Source organism: Barbatula barbatula (genome assembly GCF_947034865.1).
Source record: "Barbatula barbatula genome assembly, chromosome: 23".
Taxonomy (NCBI): domain Eukaryota; kingdom Metazoa; phylum Chordata; class Actinopteri; order Cypriniformes; family Nemacheilidae; genus Barbatula; species Barbatula barbatula.
The window spans coordinates 16,975,735-16,995,874 of NC_136786.1; the positions used below are offsets into that span (position 1 = coordinate 16,975,735).

At 37.4% G+C, this 20,140-nt stretch overlaps 2 protein-coding genes across 2 annotated transcripts in view; one reads left to right on the forward strand and one right to left on the reverse strand.

Annotated features, from left to right (window-relative positions):
- The window catches only part of abca4a (ATP-binding cassette, sub-family A (ABC1), member 4a), a 30,650-nt gene extending 28,629 nt beyond the window's left edge, over positions 1-2,021 (forward strand). The window contains 7 exon segments of the mRNA XM_079488009.1: positions 48-61; positions 63-180; positions 265-368; positions 519-611; positions 733-742; positions 744-983; positions 1,299-2,021. Of these exon segments, the coding sequence (XP_079344135.1) occupies positions 48-61; positions 63-180; positions 265-368; positions 519-611; positions 733-742; positions 744-983; positions 1,299-1,415 (696 nt within the window). The 3' untranslated portion in view covers positions 1,416-2,021.
- Positions 1,581-8,673, reverse strand: tecrl2a (trans-2,3-enoyl-CoA reductase-like 2a). The gene is made up of 13 exons (XM_079447555.1): positions 8,479-8,673; positions 6,112-6,162; positions 5,970-6,021; positions 5,810-5,854; positions 5,110-5,213; positions 4,823-4,938; positions 4,629-4,734; positions 3,877-3,949; positions 3,753-3,796; positions 3,352-3,409; positions 2,663-2,751; positions 2,539-2,584; positions 1,581-2,452 (listed from the first exon to the last, which is right to left on the reverse strand). Exons 1-13 carry the CDS (start codon positions 8,500-8,502, stop codon positions 2,325-2,327), a joined length of 936 nt encoding a protein of 311 aa, XP_079303681.1. The 5' UTR covers positions 8,503-8,673; the 3' UTR covers positions 1,581-2,324.
- Between the last annotated feature and the right edge of the window lie 11,467 nt (positions 8,674-20,140).

Below are 20,140 nucleotides of genomic sequence, written 5' to 3' on the forward strand. Positions count from 1 at the left end.
CCCTCTCTCTCTCTCTCTCTCTCTCTCTCTCTCTTTCTTTGTTGCAGGTGGCTGAATGGGAATCCAGAAGCTGGTTTATGTGAGTATGCCGGATGCAGTGCGGGCACTTATAGTGGAGGAAACAAGAGGAAACTATCCACAGCCATTGCAATGATTGGCTGTCCAGCTCTTCTGCTCCTGGTAAGAGCCTTTCTGTGCGGTTTATCTGAGAAAGGGTTTCTCTTTGGTACTGGCTAAATGGCTTTGTTTTCCCTGTCGTGACAGGATGAACCAACAACAGGTATGGATCCCCAGTCTCGCAGGTTCCTCTGGAACTCCATCATGAGCGTGATTCAGGATGGGAGGGCTGTGGTCCTCACCTCACACAGGTAAGAATACACATACACACACAAACACACTTTCCCCCAAGGTGTGGTTAAATGGGACACATTCATTTAAGTGGTGTCTGCAAATGATTCATTTATTAATGCTTTTGAAATTTTAAATACAATCATATTGATTGTGTTTTTAATCAACAGCATGGAGGAATGTGAAGCTCTATGCACTCGACTGGCCATCATGGTGAATGGAACGTTCAAGTGTCTCGGCTCCATCCAGCACCTTAAATACAAGTATGAAAGTACAATGTTTCAAATCCACTTCAGCATTTTAGTGCTGCACAATATACTATCTGTAATACATGCACCTTCCACATACGGTATGTTGATATGTTGCTTGAATTTATGATGAAAGATTTGGGGGATGGATACGTGGTCACCATGAAAATCGGGGCTGCCAAAGCGGGTCTCACACCGGATCTGAACCCGGCCGAGGCGTTTATGGAAAGCACATTTCCAGGCTGTACACAGCGAGAGAAGCACTTTAATACTCTGCAGTATGAGATCTCTACCTCATCCCTCGCAAGAATCTTCCAGGTTGTATTGGCACACAAGAAAAGGCTCAATATAGAAGATTACTCGGTTTCCCAAACAACCCTGGATCAGGTAATTCATACAAATCTGTTTCTATTAAAAGACAAGTACAGAAGTGTTTGAGAGGATCGCCTTTCTCTCTATTCATTGACTGTGATGTTTTTATAGTCCGAAACACCGAAATGTATTATACATTATTGGTGATGTGATCTTTGATGTAGTTTTGTCGTTCTGAGACAAGACGTCCTAAACCAGACTAGAAGTGTAGAATAGGATGGTCCAGTTGAGGTTCCATCATGGGATCAACACAATTTATTTCTATGCCTGCATGTGATAAATGCTATGGGAGTCTTTATAGTCACGCTCTCTTGATTTGTTCTTCTGAAGGTATTTGTGAATTTTGCCAAGCAGCAGTCTGGAGAGGAAGAGACCATCGTGTTGCATCCGAGGGCAGCCGGTGCCCGACGAAACGTGAGGGTCTTTCCTGCAAAAATGAAAAGCTGAAAACATGCACCCGTTTGTTATGACATGTCAAATTGTTGGAGTGCCGAAGAAAATATAAGGAACAGATTTTAAACTCTTAATATTCTCATGCAGTCACACTTTCTTCGCTTGGCCTTCACAGAAATTCTTCTATAGATAGCACAAAACAGACAAAGCGTTAGTCTTCTGAATACTTTAGCACTTTATTATATTTTTGATTTTTACAAAGATTTTTGTTATAAAAACAAATCAAATGATGCAATAGGTTTTATTGCTGTTTTTTAAATGCACATTGCATTGTGTGAAACGTTGCACATCGTCTTCATAATTCCTGACAGGTTAGAAAAGTACTGCATAGCGTATTTACATACTGTCATTGAACTGAATGCTTGACATTAAATGTTCAGTTTTGTCATTTCTTTACTAGAACGCTGGTAATAAAAAGTGCAAGATGAGGACACGAGTTCCTGTAGAAAGTAGTCACTTTTTAAAATGCGCTAAAATAAAACCATTAAAGAACAATTCACCCAAAAGTGTGTGAACTGTCCCTTTAACGCTACCTTCTGACATTTTTTTTGTCAGGAAAAATGATGTATTTTTCACTTAAAATAAAAAGATAAACGTTTGAATGTCTTCACTGTTGCAGCTATGTGTCTCCATCTCTAAAAGGTTGTTGTTGACATTTGCCAACAGAGGTAGATATCAATATTGCATATTAGTCTGTTGTTTTAATATCCTAATTTAACCAACCCAAATATAAAATCCGCTAATCTAATTCACTCTGCTCATATAACATCCCATGTGACACACCATTGTAAACATAACAATACTCCGCTTCATATAGATGCAGCTGTTGAACTCTTATCCGGGATCATCATATCTGGATTTTTTTATCTCAACTATGTACTAACAGGCACGTCTGATGTTTGGTCAGAGGATTAAAGGCAAGATGGGCATGCGGAGATTTGGATAATCTTTAAATTCTCTGATATAGGTTTTGTGTTTTCCCCTGGCCCAGATTGTCATCTGTGCGAAGCCCACCAAGGTAAAGAGAGCCACTGCAAAATGAACCATACGTAACATTTCTTTAAAATAATGGTCTCTACATGGAATCTCATTTTTTAATTTGTAGCCACTAGCTCACCTGGAACACACTGGGTCATGATGGAAAGGCCGACCCAAGCTCCTACCTGTTAAATCAAAGAGGATAATATGGGTCAAACAGAAGATTGTGTGTTACGTTCGTGTGTACAGGTCGCAATGGTTACCTCATATGTGTAGTTCGGACATGACACAAAGACAAACAGCCACGTGAACGGGTTTTTGGATGGCCGTGGGTATCTCCGAGACTTGGAACCTGTTGGACACATTTAGGTGAAATGTCAATCACAGGTTTACTCTGATATCAGGCATTTACTCTGGATGCTTGAGCTCTGCCCTTTTTTCTTCTTCAAGATAAAGTGTCCTTTATTTAATTAATGATAATTAACCATTCCTCAAGTGGCAAGTACAAGCATCAAACGCATGATAGTTTGGATCATGGTAATTTGATAGAATTACACGCTTAAATATGTTAATAATCCATTAAAAGAGAACCACATGAGGGATAAATTGAAAGCTATATTTCTTGATTTTTTTGCATAGACCGTGCTATCGATCTTGCTGTTAAAAGGGGATCATATAGCGCCAATACGTGTTTAACAACAAGGCACATTCTGGCTTAGTTTCCTTTGTTGTTGTCTGTTCCTGTTATAAAATGAGTGAGAAGAAGATCATAATCTCTATTGTTGCTAAATGAAACAACTGTGAGTTTGAGGGATTTATAAAAAACATTGTTTTACATTTAGTTTAGAACAAATGTAAACAAATTTGATAAGTGCCCTTTTTTCCACTTGAGCACCTGCCACTCAAAATGTCTGATATGTTCTGTCATAGATATTTGATATACTTCACCCACCTTCACATTTTAAACCATTTAAAGTCCAATGGATGGAAAAATTACCAGCCTCACATAGCTGAAAACAGAACATATTTCATGTAAATTTAGCTCAAATCTACAGTAAGATCCAAAAGTCTAAGATCATCATTGAGAATAGTTATTTTTTCATTATAACATATTATCAACATGTTTGTATTATTATATCAACTAAACTAGTTGACTGAAAAGTAAATGACCATATGAAACTTAGTTAAGTAGTTAACATATTTCATATATTTGAATAGTGACCCAGAATTGTAACTTTTTTTAAATAATACAAAATCTTAAAACTTTCTCTATTTTTATGTTGTCTTAGACCTTTGCTCACCACTGTTTTCAATATATTATGTTTATAAAAGCAGGAACCCTACAGTACATACCAGAAAGATCATCAATGCATAGTTGACCTGTCTCTCTCCATAGGCTGTAAAACATAAGTTTCATGTAACACATTTACTGAAATAGGAGTCGTGAAATAGGTTTATGTCTAGGTTAGGTGCTCACATGGTGGTGTGTAGAGGGGATGGTTGATGTAATATGCCAACCATGCCGCAAACCCCCAGTAATATGCACAGTTCTGTCAACAGCAAACAGAATTGATCAAATGAATCAACAGTTGTGAAAGAGCTGAACTTTATAAAAGAGAAACCACTTAAGTTAACACACATTCTACTACTACTAGTTTATGTTAGTTGCATTACCTGATTTAAGCATCTACTCTACAACGTTTAAGAAAATTCACTAAAATCAATAAATGTTAGTTATCAGCTTTGTCTAAGTTTGTTTTCCAAATATAATTTCACTTTCTGTCTGCAGTCACAAAAGCAATATCAGAGTATTTTGAATGGACAGTTCACCCAAAAATGAAACTTCTGTTGTCATTTACCCTCTTGTCATTTCAAACCTGAATACCATCGTTCTGTAGAACACAAAAGAAGATATTTTGAAGAATGTTGGTAACCGAACAGCGTCGGCACCCATTGACTTGGTTTTACATCCTTAAAGTAGAAGTGAATGGGTGCCGCCATTGAACTTTCTTCAAAGTATCTTATTTTTTGTCCTGCAGAAGAAAGAAAGTCATAAAGGTTTGAAATGACAAGAGGGTGAGTAAATGATGACATCCTTTTTTTTGATAGAATTTCTTTGGATAGAAGCGTCTGCTAAATGACTAAATGTAAATAATTTTCATTTTTGTTTGACCTATCAATGTTGCATTTTAATCTGACAGTTGGTATTGAAACCAGTGTGGCGCTCACCCTTACAATACTTCCGAGAGGCATCGTGCCGTGAGAAAACCGGTGCAGAAATATTGTTTCAATAAGTCTTTTGATGTAATGGAACGAATGACAAGCACAAGCCAAACTAGAGGAAGAGAGAACAGAAAAGGAAGGAAATATGATGAAGATGTAATGTGTCATAATGATTATTTCAAGATCTGATAGAACGATACCTAACCACAGGATGAGTGCTGGAGGTGAAAGTGTGTTTTTTGCTGTAGATGTAGGGGACACGGAGGTAAAAGAGCAGATAAATCAGTAGAGGACCCAAGTATTCCACTAGAAAAACCTGGAGATCAAAAATGTTTGCCAAATAACATTCTTCAAACATGAAGTTTTGTATTTAAAACATATGGCTGGGTGCCACATATTACATTTATTATATTATATATAAAGTTCTCCAATGTTATTTGTTTTTTATGTGTTACAAAAGGAGGGTTTACTGTTATTAAAGATTTACCATTGTCCAACCAAGCTGTGGGCCGAGATCTTTGAAATATATGCTTGCCGAGGTTCCGACCGGCAAATTCTGCAGTATGTCATCATCTCTTAATGCTTTTCCCTCTAATAAAAAATAATAATAAAATGGAAACAATGATGTACAGTATAAACCTTATCGAATAATGAAGCTTTTGCAATGCTATCTTGACACTTCTTAACCCACTTTACTGTATAAGGGACGGTTCACCCAAAGATTTTTAATTCTGTCATCTCTTACTCCCCCTCGAGTTGTCATACATTTCTTTATTTTGATGAAAACAAAGAAAGATATTTGGAGGAATACTTGTAACCAAACCATTGGCCACCATTGACCATAGCAGGAAAAATGACAATGGAAGTCCAAAGTGCCCCAGAACTGTTTGGTTGCTTACGTTCTTTAAAATATATTATTTTGTGTTTAACAGAACAAATATAAAGCAAATTTTCCTACGATGGTAGTCAATGGTGGCAAAAAACAGTTTGGCTACAGGCATTCTTCCAAACATCTTCCTATGTGTTCATCTCAAGGGTGAATAAATGATGATAGAGTTTTTATTTCCGGGTATTTTTCAACCTATTTAATGTGCAAATTTAAGCTCATGGTAATTATATTCCTAATGATTTTATGATGTATGCTTTACAGAAGCCTACTCTAAGGTAATATCGTATATCTCACTCACTGGGATCTAGTCGCAGAGACTGTCTAGCAGGGTACCATTTAGGATCTATCGGTGATCAAAGCAGAAAAAATTGAATTATCATACTACATTTCATATCGTGTTATATCATATCAGTGCCACAGTATTTACAGCAGCACAGTCACTGTGGAGTCAAACTTACACGACTTATGAAACAAACTTTTAATGTCGGCTATGCTTGAATGAGGTTCAACCTGCATTAAATTCACAAACAAGATAAATGAGCTTTTATTTTGAATTAAAAGTGACACAATCATCTTCAAGTGTAATTAGTAATTGCTTACCTTGTCCAGAAAACAGAGCTGTTCTTTTGTTTTTGTGTCCAGGATTTCGACCTGGAAGAACAGTTTAATCATTTCAGTGGTCAATATCTGCATGGCGCAGACACAGCGAAGCAAACTTACTTTTTAATTCAATTAACATAAATCAAGTTCATTTAGTAGTACATTTTACATCTGGCCAAAGTTGCCCATCTTCTCTCCCATAATTCTCTGCTTCAAAGACATGCCACACGACTGACAAATGAATAATGTCTAATAAAAGGAAATAGAAAAAAGTTTAAGCAATAATGTGCCAACAACTCCAGCACATTTTCCTCTGCTTGCAAAAAAAGTGCAAAATTCCAGCTGTGATTATGCAAACTTGTGTTATGCTGACACGCTGTCTTGCAGATGTATCACATCTGTGGATATTCCACAGACAACAACCGCACGCTGCTTAAGCCATTGATCTGAGCTTCTGCTTTGACGGATGTCTCCCAGTTTAGCTCTCTGTATTCATTACGTTCATAAATCATCCCAAAATATAAACTCCATCTATGATCTGAGCTCGGCATTCTGGGGATGGTTGCAATGGTGGCATCTTTTTAATCTTAATTAAATGTGTCCACGTTGATCTACAGAGCATGGACTGAGTCTAAAGACTGCTTCAATTTGCCTTGAAAGCACTATATACTGTGTAGCTCAGCAGAGCTGTCAGACTGAAATGAATCTTATACTGGATAGTGTAATAATCTTCTAATGGACGCGTAGGGTTTGCCTAATACTCAATTTAAAGCAAGAGTCCCTTGGTTCATCTTATTGCCATCACAGATGGAGAAATCTGGGATCATTATATTCACGCATTAAACCTGATGTTGATCTTGATATTCAGCCGAGAGTACTTATATTTGCTGCTGTTTGGGGAGTTGTATATTTTTTTTAATTAAGAGAGTTTTGGTCCGAGTTACTCAAACTATGGAAACAAGTAAATTAATTCAATAACTAGTTACTTCGTGAATCAATTCCTAAATCTCTGGAGGTAAATCTCAATGCAACTTTAGTATCTGGTTAAAGTAGTATGTTTGGTAACCTATATTTGCAACTTAGTTCTGATCTGGACGAAATTTTTATTGTTGGTACTTATTACAAATCGCTGCCGTTCTTCAGAAACCTTGTATCTCCGTATTTTGTGATTTTAATTTTTTCATTAACCATTGTTATTAGTTACACTTTAAAAATTCCCGATAAAAAACAGAAATTTTCTGGCTGCAGGGGCCACAGAAATACTGTATTTTGTAAAATCAAAATACAAATTCCCTGTAAACACGCGTTTAACATTATAAGATGACATTTTCTGTAATTTGACGTTTTTGACCCTATTTAAAAAATTGTTTTTACATTATACGTGAAAATCTGTAAAACCTTTTACAGATTTACAAGTGACAAAAATGATATATAAATAAAATAACCCAAAGCATTTCTCCCTGGATCCCTCGCTGTCCTGGTCATTGTACAAGCGCATAAAGAGCAGGTGGTAAACCTGTCCTGTTTTCAATAACATAGAGTGTTCAATAAAAGCACTCTGTGGATTTCTGAGAGCTGAGACTATTGACAAGATGGTAAATACCGCAGTAATGATGGAAACTTAAATTCTGTATTCACATAAAAAGCTTCTATCTGCTTTCAGTGACTTTAACGCACGCATAGAATAGCAGCCCGGGCTCAGTTTGGGGAATCAAGGCCTATAATGTAGTGGGTGCAATTTCCTTTTGCTAGAAAAATTCTTTGCTGTTCATAATGAATATCTGAGAAAGCATCATTATTGCATTATCACAAGGTTAGGGATTTAAGTCTCTAAATCCTCAATTTGTTCTGCAGGCATGAATGATCCCTCAAAGTGAGCTATTACTTTTCTAAGCTTATACAAAATCCACAATCACTCACGTCGCACTTCCTACTGTACACACTAAAACTCTCAAAACTCCTAAGGAGTCACATAGCAACACCCTGGCAACCATGCACGTTTATAATTTTACAATGTTTATAGTATCACTTAAACACGATAGAAAACACGCATTATAAAAAACAAATATTCAAATATTGTACTGTAAATATTTAGGTAAATGTACGATATGTTGTTTAAATATGTTTAAATTGAAAAGCAAGAATTTCCACAAAAGTAACAAAACAGTTTTTGCTAAGGGCAAGACATGTATGAGAGAATACAATATGTGGAACTACAAATGTTCCTTCAAGACTGAAGTAAACGTGACAAACAAACAAATAGTCAGTTGAAATAACTCGGACAGCACTTAAAAGCCACAACCTCAGATTCCAAAAGTTTAAAGGTTTTACAAAAAGCGCAAACTCTAATGTAACTTCATGTCTTACCTCAAAAAATGTTGTTCTGCTCATTCTGGGGCCTTGTTGTCTGTCGTCTGACGTAAGTACAGTAAGAGTCCTTTGATCTAGACTCTTACGGGCTTTTCCGCTCCTTCGTGTCTCAATGCCAGTAACAATTCTCCATTACAATTTCGTCCACAGACACTCTCTAAACCTCCCCTCCCACCCTACAATCTCTCTCTCCCTCTCTCTCTCTCTCTCTCTCTCTCTCTCACTCTCTCTTTCTCTTTCTCTCTCACTCTCTCTCTCCATCTGAAACACAGGGGTTCTTGAAATCGGACACTCTGGTCTGCAATCGTATAGCAAGTGCATGTGGGAGTCAGGAAAGCCCTCCGCTGTCTGCCGAGTGTAAAAATAGAAAAATACCCTCTGAGTTATGGTCATGAATCTGCTTTGACTGAACTGTACAGCAGAGAGGCATCTTAAGATCAGATCTGGAAAGTAAAACTCAAGTGTCTCAAATATAATTTATACAGTAACCTACTACTGTCCGATACATCATCTCTTGTTTGAAATAACATGTTTTATAATGATAATTATTGATGTAAACAACGGAACCAAAGCATGTGCGCACCCATTGCCAACAAAACACAGACATATGACTCATTTTCACTTGCCGCGTATGGTTCATGTCCGGCATCTTTTAGCGCGGGGTCTGCTGCCTCTATCAGTTTCAAACAATTTGCAAATCCAGTGTAATATCCACCGTTTATATAACATCCATCAGTAAATTGCCGTGAACAAACAAACACACCTCAACTTCTCTCACTATCGCAAAAGTAACAAACTGCAGCTGCAGGCCCACAGCTCAGCAGATTTTGATGGTAAGCGGGTCTCGATTGTCAGTTTATGGGTGGGCGTGCTATTTCTTTCGCCTTGCTGAGAATTGCCCAATAAAGGACTAAGAAAAGTTGTTACGAAACGGATTTTCATGCTCGGAAAAAACTTTCTGAAACCTATATGAACGCTGGGGGAGTGTATCAAGCTCAGAAATACTAAGTCCAACACATTTTTTGACAAGTTGACCATGTCAAGCACGAGAACAAATTAAACATTGTAAATAAGTCAGAAATCAGTTTAATGCCCCCTTTAAACATATTTTCAGAGATCTGCCCCTACTGTGAGTTGGCATCTCCATCTGTTCTGAAGAAATTGCATCCTCTGCTGGTGCTAGTCCAAATTACCATTAGTTTTCCATTACATACACTATTAAAGGTATAGTTTACCCAAAAATGAAAATTCTATCTTGAATTACTCACCCTCAAGCTGTTTCAAACCTGTATGCATTTCTATGTTTGGTTGAACACAAAGGAAGATATTTGGATGAATGTTAGCAACTGAAAGTTATGGGAAGTCATTGACTACCATAGTAGAAAAATACAATGGTGGTCAAAGGTGCCCCAGAACTGTTTGCTATCCTAAACACCTCGAAATGTGTCCAATCATTTTCCCACTATGCCCAGAACTGTCACTTGCCAACATTCTTGTTCAACCGAACAAAGAAATATATAAAGGTTTGGAACAACTTCAGGGTCCATGAATTATGACACAATTGTCATTTGTGGGTGAACAATCCCTTTAAAATGTGCATGATTAAGTGAAATACAGACAAACCCAACTGCTGGTTTAACTAAACTGAAAGAACCCAGCATTTTTAGTGTACCGACAAAGAGACAGACATATAAATGAACTGATCTATTGTATCTTGTAAAATAAGTTATCTCAGAAGAACTCAAATTCATTCTTATTCCTGCCAGCAGCTCTTAGATGTCCCTCAAGGTCAGACTGAGGTTTACTGGCCCCTATCAAGACGGAATCATCCTCTATTTCTCAACTTCATCACGTCTGGCGCAGCCAAGCCTTACAGGCGTCCGCCCACTCACAGAATCCATGACCTAGCCATCGAGATGTGAAATTTAGATGAAGAGACTCTCTGATTTGCCAAGGGCACCTAGGCCACTTCAGGGACGGCGGAGAAGAAGAGAGCTCACAGGGACTTCCTCTTTAACTTTCAATGGTGCAATGAGAGCATAGGTAATAGTCTTTGCTTGACAAGGGAGTGAGCAACAACCACATCAAATGTGGAGGTATTGGTGTATTTTCTACAAACAAGTGAGGAAAGTGACCGCCACGTTGTTTTATTTGCCACAAGGGGGAGCTGTAATCTTACTGTAAAATATCTGTGACGTGTTTGCTACAATCTTTTCCTATTCTCCTTGGTCTAAAATACAAAATAAGTTATATTAGACAATAGCCAGAATGACTTTATTTGCAACCAAATTGAGCATTTGCTTTGTAATCTCAGCAAACATAAAGATAAAAATGAGAAACGTTTTATTCATCCAATAGCTCCCATGTTCTTAGGTCTTTTTTGTGAAATCTTCTGTCTCGCTCATCCCGGAAGGCTTGTGAAGTAAATGTTATGTTTCAAGCTCTCCGATATTTTTGTGTGAGCTCACACAAGCAGAGTATCGAACATCTGTTCACTCGTTTCCCCATCTGCCTAATGGCCTGTTTGACAGAATCCACAGATCTGCGGGGTCGAATTCATGAGCGTTGTGTGAAAGGTGCGTCTTGGCTGCAGCGGATGGAGCAGTAAATGAATTTTTCATACAGGAGCTGAGTACACCTAATTGCTGCCTCATCTTAATGTCACCAGGACCGCCGTGAAAAGAGCTGAAATGGCACTAAACAGAATCGTCGAGCATCCCCGTCAGTTCCCTCCATCAGTACAAGAGACTTCCTTTAATTTGTAAATGAATGCTAGATGGCTGCGCTGGAAGTTGTGCTGGGAAATCTCTCCAGTGTTTTATTGGATGCATTTTATGTGCAGACAGTAGGGAAGTTTGTAGTGTTTGTTTTCCCAAACCTCAAAACACACACACACAACAAACAGTGCCAGCGGGTTCTGAATGTCAACGCTGAGGTAAGCAAGCGTTCAGGTAGCTCTGACCCCGGGGTCATTCTGGTGTGTAAGCAGACATCAAATTCTACTGGGCTAGGAAACCATAGGGCAAGATTGATTTTTTGTTTGTGTATTTATTTAATTTCTTTGCAGTCAAAACGTTTGCCCAAAATAAGTTTTCAAACTTTGGAAAATAATGTCTCGGTTTACAAAGATCATCGACTGACTTCCGTCCTGTGGTCTAATGATGTTTGACAGAAAGCAAAAATCAAAAAGTCTATTATACCTTTACAATCCATTTGCCACCTTCCGTCTGCGAAAAGCGTGTTTCTTAACATTTCGGAGACCTCCATCTGCCGGATATGAAGTGATTTATTACCTAATTACTCTGACTGCACACCTTAAATTTAAACCTCTACATTTTTCCTATAATCACATTCTCTATGCTCGCATGAGCGCTTTGAGGCATTTGCGCTGTTTGGTGGTCCTTTGTAAGCGTGCTGAGCAATGGAAAATCTCTGACGCCCCACCTGCCTTTGTACACCTGCATTTGCATGCAAAGCGTGCAGTGGAGGCGTCCAGCGCTGTGAAATGTGTAGATCGCTGCTGGTGTTTAGGTGGTGCTCAGATTCATGACCGGAGGCATCTGAATAACCGTACAATACAGCAGGGGTAGGTGACAGCCGAGGGCAGTGTGTGACCAACGGTCATTAGCATTTACATGCCAAAAATATAGCCCCAATGACACGGGGCTAAACGGCAAATAAATTCAGAAGTGCTCTAATAGTTTATTCAGAAAACATAGAGAAATAGAGATGTTGTTATGTACTGCGTACTCCGAGCCATCATATCTCTCACAGTTGATTCAATTATGCTCTGCTAGACAGCTTGTTTATAATTAAAAGCATGGAGACATGACATCTTCTCAAATGTTATGTTTAGCATAGTTTGCTAGTGATGAATGGCGTAGGACATAAAAAAAATCAAATTTTTGTCGTGGATAATGGGCAGTTTCTCGGTGTCTGAACATTAACTGATCTTCCACGGAAGTCAGGCCAGCATTAACCTTAAACCTGTGACATCCACATAAATTTAGTCAAATAAAATAATTGTTTATTTGACATTTTCATTTGATTTGATTGATGAAAACAAATGCACAAATAGTGCAAGCATGGGTTTAAAAGTACAGTTTTTAACTTTTTAGAGTACTTTGATTTTGTATTTCTTTATAGCGGTTGTGAAAATAAAATGAAAATAAAATTGTTGGTCATTAGACCCCAAAATGTAAGAGATGGGGGCTTCTTGTGTGAAGGCTTGAGGTCATTTTTGGGAGCTTTATATCGTTTCAGTGGCAACCACCACTTAAACAAACGTTATTTAACCTCCACAAAGAATCAATAACCGTTGAATGGTTTTAATTTAATTGAATACAATATTAATATTGATATCAATTGAATATAAATGTAATTGTTATATGACCAAACAGTTAACTCTGTTTCAATGAATAACCTTTAATATCCACAGGATTGTACAAACATTTCTGAAGGGTTCAACAAACCAAAATAGTGACAAAATAGGCGTTTCAAAGTTGGGTAATGCCTCAGGTGTGATGGCTGTAAAGCTGTGTGTGGAATCTGATGACAATGATGTAATGTTTTGTCATACTACTGAAAATGTAGCTACTGAGTATTAGTTGCTAGTCTTAGTTACTCTCCAAACCTGAATAAGCTCTTTGCACTTAATACTTAAGCCTTATCCCAACCAGAATGTGCTACTAATCTTGTTTACTAAGCAGGCCTGTGATCTAAGCACTCAACTGCGTCTGCCTTTTATTCTGTCCGATGTTTACAAGCCCAGTTTCATTCACTGTTTCGAATAGCGAGCACTGAATGCCTCATATTCTGTCTCCTTGTGGCCTATTTTCCGACCCTCTGTGAGTCTCCGCTGTTTTTCTTTTATGAAATCATTGCTTCTTCCAGCCCGGTCAACCATGGCAGTCAGGCTCCTATTAACACCGGGATCCCTCTCCGCCGATGCAAGAGAGACTCATAGCTCCTCCACACCTGCGATGTCACAGTACATCATTGCTTTTGGCATATTGAATGTCTGGATGAGCTCCAGTCTGTGAGCAAACGGCCAGAGCTCTGCCGAATGAGAGATACGAGCAAACACCCTCATCTAAGGAAAACCAAGGTAAAAAACATACTAGCGAGCCAAGCTACCAAATTTACATTTCAAAAGATAAAACAACATAACAGAGTTGCAAGTGTTTGGATGATGAAATTCATAACATAGCGCTGCTTCTCATGTCTTAAATGCTTAAATAAACTATTTTGATTATAGAAAGGTGGGCCGCAGATTCGAGCCCACTTACATCGCCATTCAGGCCAATCATAAGTGTATTATTTTATAAGAGTAAGCCAGTAAAAGACAAGAGGCTTCATAAGGAAAATGTGCACTGACGCACGTTGATGTGCTTAGTTTTTTTTAGTTTTACCTGTCTGTAGCCTTCAGTAAAGCCCTTCATCACACCAGCCGGCGGTTATCATGGCGCTGCCGAGTTAGGTCAGTCCAGACCCAAAGACCTTTTCTCTGAATGCCGCAATCCCATAGGACCATCTGAAGAGAACTAAAATGATAAAAACAAAGCAGACCAAAGAGCCGGGCTCCTACAAGCACATTGCTTTTGCTCTAGAAGAATAGACCTCAGATGAGCTTTATTCATCTAAACGGGGAACGAGAATCTAGCCCTTGAAATGCAATTCAGCGTATCAGACTTTGAAAAAAGCACCTTATATGATTAAGAATCTTTCATCTCTCAGCCTCATCTGTCACGCCACACGACTGCTTCTCTCAGCCGAGGAACACGATTACATGATGTTATTTACAAAGAAAGGTGAGCACTGAACCATACGGCGAGTGACCCGTTCGCATGTTCTTTTTCACAGTCGAACAAAAAGTTAATTCGTTTAAAGTCTGCGCATAGAGGGAAAGTAATTACAGAGCTGAAAAACAGTGTGCTAATGAAAAAAAACAGGTGAATGAGTCTGGTAATTAATTTTCAAGAAGAGTGAATTACGTTCAGATAAGCTACATTCATTTGAAGTATAAAACACGCTGGTTTGCAGGGTTGAATTGGCATCTGGTTTGCTCTTAAAGAAAGTAAAGAGTTTTAAACATACAAGGTTAAACATACCAGATGGGCTTAATGTCGTTAGAAATGTGCTCTTTAAATGTGAGCGCTGAAGTGCTTTTATCAAACTGTTTTGTTTTTTCTTCAGTGCACTTTGCATTATTTGTCACTATATGCAAATATACATACATGCGTTTTTTTGTTAGACCTTTTAAAACTGATTCTTCATTCAGTATGCAGCCAGCATTTTGTTTTGTTTATAGATTGATTGAGTGCCATACTTTATGCTTTCATAAACGTGTTCCCATGCTTTTAAATAACACGTTTTGCCACTTTTAAATTGGAAGAAAGAATAGAAGAGGTTACGCCTGTTCAGGGTAGATGCCAATTTTATTTAAAAATGTGTTTATTTAAGGCTACATTCTGTACCTTTTGCCATCTTTATTTAAAACATTATATAGTTATTTTATATACTTATTTTAAAGTCAAATATGACATTTAAGGATTTGTGTGTCATTTTATGTTCAATTGAATGGGCTTTGGGACTTCTAGCAGTGTACAAGTTGTTTCCATTACTTTAAAATGTGAAATGGCAAGGAAATGTTACATGTTTAATAATATCAATAGTTAAACATGCAACATTACATTATTGTAATCATGGGGTTCTATAGGTAAAAACTTTAGGGTTTAAAAATCCCCTTCGCTTTTTCGATTGGTGGTCATCAGAACAGACCATCGTATCACGTTCCAATGTATTGCAACCTTGGATACCACCAAGTTAACATGTAAGCAGAGAAAACTTTATGCACCAACACACCTTTATTATTTTATTATTAAGATAATAATCTTCTTCGTTCTTCTCTTGTTGAAGAACGGCCTTGTCGTTTCACTTAACTTAATAAACTCTACAATTTCCTGTTCCTGTTTTGAACCCACTGCATATCCAATCGAACAATGTTGTTATTCACAGCGGGCAAGTAATGTGACAAAGTGATGGAAGAGCCCATGTAATATACTGCATACTGTAACCACATGCTTAGATTTACTGGCCTGCAGCTGCAACAATTATTGAGCCTTTTTCTCCAAGCGATCTGCTTTTCTTCCTCCGTTGGGACCTTGTTGCACATCAAACTACACATTCGGCTCCGAGTCAAGTGATTGTTATGCAACCACTTTATCTATCAAGATAGAAGAGGTGAATTTGGAGAGAGCCATGCTTGCTTGGATGGTGGAGACAGACGCTGGGCTCTCATTATTTTGAATGACATTTAAAGGCATCCCTTTATAGCTTCCTGCCATTGAAAGTCGGATTGTGTGCCGTCAGCCATTTAGGTTCAACCGGCGATTTTATGAGGCCCCGGTTCTGTCTGTTACACTGTCCATCCCGCAAGAGACAGTCTGTGCAGAGATAATTCTGTCCGAGAGACCAAGAGTTCCCTAGCTGCTGCCATGTTGAATATAATGAATTTGGGATGATTTAAAATATATCGTCCTTTTTAGTAGCACTTGCTTAGGCCATCATCACTATCATTCATGGTCATACTTAAGTTATGGATGAGGACAAAACGCAAAATATTATTGTGCTAAAAATGAAATGATAACTTACATTGGTTATGCTGAAATTAAGACTCGTTTTGCATTTGGGAGCCACACATCTAATAAGAAAAATCACAGGAAATGTATAAAATATATATATATTTCTGTATATACACCAAACGTCAAAACAAATCTTTCCAGACTTTGACAGCTGAGAGACACATCTGATGATTTAGGTTTGTGGTCAGCACGTTGCATGCACATATTCTTTCGAAAACAAGACTTGATGCATTTGTGTCTCTCCGTTTGTAACTGATCATGTGGAATCTATTAATTTTCCAATTAAGCGCAGCGCTCTGCACGCCTTTCGATGCAGATGCGATGGTATTTACATAGTTCTCTTCATTTGCATTTAAAGTGTTTCTCAGTCTGGACATACTGACATGTTCAGCACTTAGCTGACCAACCATTCAAGCGGATGAAAAATGTATTCGGAAACCCCAACAAACACCACCAAGAGGAGAAATCAATACAAACAAACACTTTAACAACTTTATGACTCAACCACAAGGGTAAACAATAGAAATGTATACTGCTTTAAAGGAATGTAATGAAATCAGCCAAGTGGGCAGAAGTTCACGCGCTGCCGTTTGGGGTCAATGATCTGGAGAGGAAACTGAATTACATTTCAGCATTGTGGAACTTTACAAATTGAGGGGAACAGAGTTAAATGTACAATTCGAATATAATATATAATATATAAAGAATGGCCTACTTAGAGAGCATATTGCACAAGCTATATACAATACAACTGATTGAAATCAAAGCGCCGGATATATATTTAGTATTGATTATATGCTACCCTCAAATATGGATAAGTTCTTTCTGAAAGTTTGAATATAACAAAAACATGGTCATTGCTTCCTTGCGCTTTCAAAAATAAGCCATGTTTCTAAGATGAATGATTTATGATATTAGAAGATGAGGTTTTGTTTTGTTTTATTAACTTTGCAAGCATAAAATATACCCGAGACATCATAAAGTCAGACCGAGGGAACCTTCAAAATGACTCCAGCGGGTTTATTGAGTTGACTGTATTGTATAACTATCGATCGCCAAATGGATTTTTCTTTGCTTTTGTTTATGCTTCTTTTCACTTATGAAACTACCTTTGCATGCACACAGTGCACTTGAGGTGGCCACATTGATTTTATGCTTGGCCTTTCACCCATAAATGATCCGTGTGATCCATATGAGTCTGTGTCGCATAAGACAGTAATCCAAACCTCGAGGGTGAGAAACGCACGTGATGACAGATTAGAAACTGCGATGATAAGGATTATAATTGGATTTTTTAAAAGAAATATGTGGTAATTGAACATTGGGGGACAGAATATTAATGTGACGCAGTTCATCTCAATGCAATTCAACATCATTAGCCAGAACCGGAGGAATTGCTGATTTCCCATTATTGAAATTCATTCACGTGGACAACCTTTCCCACAGGTGCTCTTCCACAAAGACGATGTACATTTGGAAAGGGAATTAACCATTTTAAATAAAACACTTTATATGTCCTCACATGACGTGGGGCGATGCTGACAGTGGAGGTATCATAGAGCATACCAATAAAATGTGTGAGACATACGTGTGAGGGTCCATAATCACACGTAGTAATAACAGTTTAGCGTGATTGATATGGAAATCAGTTGTGTTTTTCTAAGCTCTTTTCAGTGTGAAGTGAAACGCTGTTGATTCGTCTTTAGTTTGGACCGGGTGGCAAAAGGAACGAATGTGAGAGGAAATAATCAAAGGTTGTAGTAAATGTTGCTTTGCATTCGTAATGTCGTGAAATAAAGAGAACATATATCACGAGGCAAGGCTTCAAACTTTTAGATCAAGTTGAGTTGGCATTTCATTTGACGGGGAATGTTGATCAATTTCTTGTTTGGATATTGAATGCTCTGTGGAGCTATTAGGAGTTTGCAAAAACCTAGTAGAATTTAAGTTTAAGGAGAAAATAAAGGCCAAAAACTAAAAAGGCAAAAATGCCACGGATTTTTACAGAAAATGGTAAAGACACTAAAGATTCTTATTTTTATTTTCTTCTGATTATTATAAATTTTGTTTTTCAATGAACAATCCCAACATTTAAAACTTAAAACCAAAAAATCAAAGAGCTGTATAATCTAGGGACTGGTTGTGGACAGTAGGAATAGTATTAAAGCCACTTAAATAAATACGATCATCATTTTTCTTGGTGTGCCATAGTTCAAATTTAAGGATGGAAATTTCTTGCCTTAATAAAATGTTTGTGATCCTGCATTGATGCATTTCACAAGAAAAAATTAAAGTCCTTTCATTTCATCAGGACCCGAATCTAGCACCAGATGTGTCTTCTGATCTGATTCTCCTCCTGGGAGATAAGCATGCTGTTAAAAAATGAAAATCTGAATATTTGAGACATAAAACGTTCACAGCTGTACGCAATTTGCCTTTTAATTGACGGTTCAGAGGAATGAAGAAGGAACAATGTTGTAAAAGAGCAGCACTTTTAAGAAATCTGCTTTTAAAGTCAAGATCTTAGACATAGAAGCGTGAGACTGAAATGACTGCCGCCTTATTTATGATCATTTGCATACTCGCAAAAGTAATGATCTTCTTTTAAAAGAAGACAATTCAGCATTATGGACAGATGCTGTCGGCTCAATGGTAAAGCCAGATGTCTCACATCGGTGTCGGACATAGATGACTGTGGCCAGATTAGTGTTTTCCCCCATATTTGTGCTTTAAGTTTATCCGAGACAATTACAAAATAAGAACAAAATCTACAATTCTCTAAATGCAGCTTTGAACTTTTAGACTGGCAGTGGCGAGACAGTTCTGCCAAATGACACAGATGGAGAAAAAGGTAGGCCTACTGTGATTGTATTTCATCCAAAGGGAATTCTGGGAATGTTGTGCTTTTGATTTATTAAGACTGAAACTTCTTCTGTACTAAATTGCTTGTGTGAGATCAGAATAATCTTTCTGTTGCACAAATCATTTGTGAATGTTGCACAAGAAAATATATTTACTATAAAGTAGGTTGTTCTGTTCTCATGTTTTATGGGATCGATGCAAAAGGATGTTGTGTCATCCACTGCTGTTTTTCTCCAGTACTGAACAAGTAAAAATGGCTCTATAAATATCAGTGCTGTCGAGCGTTGAGAAGAGAAACAATATTATAAAACCTGACTATCTATCTTATATTTAAATCAAGTTATTGATGTAGAAAATAAAAGCACAATAATGTACCTCGCTGTGAAAAAAGGTCCAGTATATGAAATTTAGCGACATCTTGCGGTAAGGTTACGGATTGCAATCAACGGCTAAGAAAACATGTTTTCGCTTCTTTGCCGAAGGAGATAAAATATTCACAAAACGCACTATGTAGAGCAGTTTGTCCATTTAGAGCTACAACATACTGTTTTGCATGTTGATACATTTTTTTATGCTCTCCTACTTGTAAGTTGCTTTGGATAAAAAATGTCTTCCAAATGAATAAATGTCTTTATACACCTCTGAAGACATAGTTATTTATATTATATTGCATTTCTGTCAAAATGTTGTGTCAAAAATGACATATTGGACCTTCAACAGAAAGTGTAAGATGCTAATGAGTCAAATAATTTTCAGCCTACAGTATATAGCCTATATACTATATCTGATATAAGGTAACATTTATAAAAAAAGAATATTCATAATAATATTGTGCCTCTGGTGTGGTTTTCTCACAAGGGGTAAATTATAAAAAAAATTGGACTTAAATATTGAGGACAATAAAAATATGGAAATATCCACAGAACGTAAATAGAAAAATTCAAACAAAAACTGAAATGAAAATTCTCTCATGATTTACTCGTCTGTGTGTCAGTCCAAACCCATACGACTTTCTTCTCTCTCTGAACATTAATAAATACGATTTGTAGAATATCTAGAATGGAAAATGACAAAAAGCACTATATTTCATTATCTTTCAGCAAGCATACTGAAATTTAGGTCATTATTTGTTAAAAATCTTGCTTGACAGCTGT